This window comes from Vespula vulgaris, chromosome 5 (genome assembly GCF_905475345.1).
Source record: "Vespula vulgaris chromosome 5, iyVesVulg1.1, whole genome shotgun sequence".
NCBI lineage: Eukaryota > Metazoa > Arthropoda > Insecta > Hymenoptera > Vespidae > Vespula > Vespula vulgaris.
In genome coordinates this window covers 5,407,501-5,412,500 of record NC_066590.1, presented here as the reverse complement: position 1 = coordinate 5,412,500, position 5,000 = coordinate 5,407,501, and the positions used below count along the sequence as shown (strand labels likewise).

Below are 5,000 nucleotides of genomic sequence, written 5' to 3'. Positions count from 1 at the left end.
TTTTGCACACGTATACATACGTACGTATTATTCATACATACGTAGCTTCCGAAAAAGAAAAAATCTCGGCAGAGAGTACTTACATACATAAATAGATACGTACATAAATATCCCGTTATATTATTAGATCTAATTAGAAACACAATTACCCTATTCGAGTCAATATGTCCTGTCCTACGTGTCCGGGATCAAAAAGCCTCAATTACATCCACGATAGCTTTAACCACTATGAATTCTTTACCAATGAATAACCTGCCTTTCCGTTTCGATCGATCGGTCGAAAAGTATTGCGCGTGATGTCGTGACTCCTCTAACACACATAAATGTCGGCCTTGAAATTATTCGACCACACGATATCAAACAATATCACTGTGAATTTGTAAAACTACAAGAGAGAAAAGACCGACCAGAAACAAAACAAAAAAAAAGGAAAAAAAAATGTCGAACGAAAAGAAACCATTGGACAACTATCTTTGCATATTTTCAATATATACTGCTCACTTGCAATTCGAAAGAACGAAGAAGAAAAAAAAGAAAAGAAAGAAAGAAAAAAGAAAAAATAGAAACGGGATTAGAAAAATATATATACACATCACCTGGACACGAGGCTCTTTAGAGACCGGCGAATCTCTCAGGAGAGATTTTTCTTTAGAGATTCTAAGTCTATATTAGAGAACCTCCCACCCTTGTCCCTAGCTGCTTTCAGCCCTAGGACCGTTTCGGCGAAACGATGTGGTCATCGTCGACGAGACGACGAGATGGACTACCTCGTTCTCCGATTGAATATATCTTCTCTCTCTCTCTCTCTCTCTCTCTCTCTCTCTCTGTCTCTCTCTCTCTCTCTCTCTCTCTCTTTATTTTTCTTTCTCTTCTTTCAAATTCTCCGTCTATCTATCTATCTATCTTCTTCTCTGTCTATCTGTCTGTCTGTCTGTCTGTCTGTTTGTTTGTCTGTCTGTCTCTATCTATCTCTTTCTCGTTGTTTATCTTAAAAATATCCGTATCCACATTGTATCCTGGTAAGTACCGATGCACCTAATTGGAACGATATTGATCGCTCGGAGTGGATCTTTTATCATTACTTTTCTCTCTATCTCTCTTTCTTTCTCTCTCTTTTCTTTCTCTCTCTATTTTTCTTTTCTTTTTCTCTCTTTCTCTCTTTCTTGTCTATCTATCATCCACCCGAGCGAACACGCAGAATATATCACTGGAAAGGAGCATGTTGCATGCGATGAGATTTTTTGGAAAGTTGCATGCCTTTATTAACAACGATTTATTAGAAGAAAAAAAGAAAGAAAAAGAAAGAAATTAAAAAAGAAAAAAGTAGTAAAATAAAGCGAAACACATAAAAAAGCGAATGATCTAATACACGTCTGTACATCGACTACTCTACTCTTTATTTATTCGGCTTTGTTTTTATCGATTATTTCGAGATATATTATATACATATATATATATGTATATTTTATATATACATATATATTAATAATATACACATAATATATACATATACATACATAGATACATGTCTCTCGATGATCATCCTACGTTAAGTAGAAACATATAAGGAGTATAGAGTAGATCGTAAAATGCAACGTGATTAACGATCGGAGGCAAAAGGCGTCTCGAGCGAGATCGGTCTTTTTAAATCGAGTAAAACGCGGGCAAAGAATCATCGACACTCCTTAGAAAAAAAAGAAAAAAAGACCAATAGAAAAAAAAGAGAACAAGGTCTCTTAATCGATTGTTCTCAAACCGATCAAGTATAATACTGATCGATCTTATTCGTTTAGATGGAGCTGCAGGATGTCGTAGTTAGCGACTCGCGTGCCGGTAGTATCGAGAGTCTAACGCATTATGGTGAGAGACTTCACCCCCATCATCCTTCGACGCATCCACCGAGACATCATTCGCGATCGCCAAGCTTAAGGTATTTTTATCTTTTTTATCTATCCTAATATGGTACGAATACGTAATTATATTGCAATCAAGTTATAACATTTAATGTATTGTCGTCCATCGTACCATCGCCTAACGTCGAATATTATAAGTTATATCATTTTAATAGAAGACATTCGCCGATCATGCAAAGATCGCCATCGCCAAGGCGACACAGGCACGATCATCATGGATATTATCACGAAGGACCAGGCTTTAGCGATACGGTTAGCAACGTCGTCGAGATTCAAAGGCATCATCATCATCCACATTCCACACAATATAATCGACATAGGATACGAGGTACGTGATCGCACGGTACGCGAGCGTACGCGTGCGTGCGTGTGTGTGTGTATCTCTATCTCTATTTCTATCTCTATCTCTTTCTCTATCTTATTGTTAGTCTCGAATGAGAAAAGAAAAAAAAAGAACGAATGAAAAAAAGAAAAGAAAAAAAGAAATAGAAGAAACAAAACAAAGTCCTTTTTTAAACACGTTTCGTATAACGAAGGATCCAGAGCCACGAATCCTAACCCATCGTTTTAGTTGTCCGAGATAATATCATCCCCTTTTCTTTCTTCGATATCATTTGAATCGAAACAGTTGAAAGATTTTATACGCATCAAAAGTATTCGTGTCTCTGCGATTCGAATCTGGATATGAGTGTCGCTATAAATGGTTATTCGCAAGAAGGCAAAAAAGCTCTATGTAACTCGATGTAATACGTTTCTTCATTCTGTTCTGTTATGCGCCTACACAGACTATTACGACCACTGCGACTATTACGACGATGGTAATTTCTTTCGCAAGTCCGTTTCATTCCCTATCCAAGGCAGTTTATGTCATATGTACTTTGTATGTATGTTCGATGTCGTTTGGCTTTTATCGTCTTGTCTTACCACCTATCCTCTTTTATTATACAAAGGACACACAGACTCTGCGCACGGGCACACGCACCCACACACATACAAAGAGACATGTACATTCACTTGAAATTTTCTCAACGTAGTCTTCTTTACCAGTCGCTTTACCAGTTATTACCATCGGACACTCCAATTACAACCCTTCTTTCTTTTATGTCTATACCTAGATCGTATTACCTTAGTTTTGTATAAAAAGTGCACGTATACCTACCTAGCTGTTTGGTATACAGGAGTATAGTTTTTTATTTAGCAAACCCATCGAAAGTAGAACGTCCTTGATGCCATCTTTAGTCGTAATCGCACGCTTTCACGGAACGAGCTTGAAACGTTGAGGTATAATTATGTACGTAATACACACACACACACATATATATATATATACACCTGTACATTTTCGATCGAAGATCCTCGGCACTCGGCATGAACGAGAGATCACCCTATTGGCTTCACCCGTACCTTATTTTACGCCGTAGGTAGACGGGAGAAGCACGGATCAGCATGCGTTCGATGCATCGTACGAATTACACACCGTAGTAGGATTAACAAAAACAGAACATGATAACAATGACAATAACAAAAAAAAAAAGAAAAAAAGCTTTAGGAGCGTGGTCAGTCCGACGAGACGAAAGGCAAAATAATACTTGCTCTACGGGAAAGTAGTAATAAATATATTATCCGGCAGAGTCCGTTAGGTCGAATTTATTTCGACGGCTATATAAGTACTGCCTAATGTAGAAAAAGATGGGGCTGCTTGAAAAATAACTATGCCTATTTACTATTACCTATGTAAATAATCTACATAGCAAATATCTACGTACATATAAATTCGCTCGGCATCTAGACACGATGTCGTTGACGAAAACGATTCTTCTTCCTCCTCTCGTTCGAAGCTAAACCGAATGAACGTGAAATTATCGAGAAATGAAAATTGAACAATTTTTGTCAGGTCCATGGAGCGCTTCGACGAGTCCCGCGAGATCACCCAGTCCGGTTCATCGGATAGAACGTGGGCAGCATTACGGTACGACCAGCTTGGAACAACGCTCGAGGAGTCCAAGTCCTATCGGTGGTCGTACACCGGCACATCCGCATCACCATCATCGTCATCCGTCGCATCAACACAGCTATCCGGTTTTGGTAGCAAGAAGAGGCCGTCGATTACCACCGACGCCTAACAAACCGTCGACGTTGCAGTTAAAACCGGCGAATATTAATTTCCCAAAGCTTAACGCATCGCCGACTCACGGGCCGCACATGGTAGGAGGTCCGCATGTACCGGCCGTACCGGTTGGCATGCCGCATCCTACTACCGGTCATATGCAACCCCCGATGCAACCGAGCCACTGTCCGCTCAGCTTCGAGCAGGCCGTGGCGATGGGCCGAGGAGGTCGTCTACTTCCGAGTCCTGTACCGAACGGTTACAAACCGCAGCCCCAGTCGAAGCAGCGAATGCCGAGGTAAATATTTTTTATCTTACCGATTTCGAAATTATGAACAATTGTAATGCGATAATCGTTAGATAGATAGAGCTTTTATTACTCGGAAAAAAAAACAATCGCCTCATTCGAAGGAAACTATCCATCGTTTTTTCTTTCTTTTTTTTTCTAATAAAAACGAATTGCAAATAATGGTATGATCGTTCGTCGTAATTAGACACCTTTGTAATCTTTCATTAAATTGAAATAGGTCGAGACATTCCGACAGCGACGAGGATGACTGGTGCTAGCCAAAGTGGGACCCTGGACGGTGGTCCGGCGACGTGGACGCCCCCAGGCGTCTTTGGGTCTGTGCGTGAATCGTCTACGTGAATCGTCCACGTGGGACGTGCATTGACTTTCTTGTCACGATCGCGAGAACGCGATCGATCGATCGATCGAACGAGAGGATCGACACGAAGGATGCGGCTGACGGCTTCTCGCGAATACGCAACGAAACGAGATAGAAATACGAAGAATAAGCCGAAAATAGAGAGAAAGATGTGGAGGAAGAGGGGAGGTAAAGAGAGCGTGCGAGATTAGAATCGATTAGGAAAAGGACTGATTGAATCGGTGAAACGGAAACGAGTTTGACTCTTCGTGAACCGGAAGCAAAGTGTAGGTAAAAGTGAAAGTAAAATATTCTGGTGCTTTCAATGGCGAG

General features: G+C 40.4%; 1 protein-coding gene across 36 annotated transcripts in view; it reads left to right on the top strand.

Moving 5' to 3' along the window:
• Nucleotides 1-5,000, top strand: part of LOC127064301 (voltage-dependent calcium channel type A subunit alpha-1) — a 116,477-nt gene that overhangs the window by 100,340 nt on the left and 11,137 nt on the right. For 27 of the 36 annotated variants that reach the window (XM_050995165.1, XM_050995161.1, XM_050995162.1 and 24 more), the window contains 5 exons: nucleotides 1,794-1,930; nucleotides 2,069-2,241; nucleotides 2,699-2,731; nucleotides 3,808-4,318; nucleotides 4,548-5,000. The exon at nucleotides 4,548-5,000 is cut by the window's right edge and continues 11,137 nt beyond it. In XM_050995165.1, the coding sequence (XP_050851122.1) occupies nucleotides 1,794-1,930; nucleotides 2,069-2,241; nucleotides 2,699-2,731; nucleotides 3,808-4,318; nucleotides 4,548-4,587 (894 nt within the window). In that variant the 3' untranslated portion in view covers nucleotides 4,588-5,000. The remainder of the gene's footprint in view (nucleotides 1-1,793; nucleotides 1,931-2,068; nucleotides 2,242-2,698; nucleotides 2,732-3,807; nucleotides 4,319-4,547) is intronic. The other 9 variants (XM_050995169.1, XM_050995189.1, XM_050995197.1 and 6 more) reach the window with 2 other exon arrangements.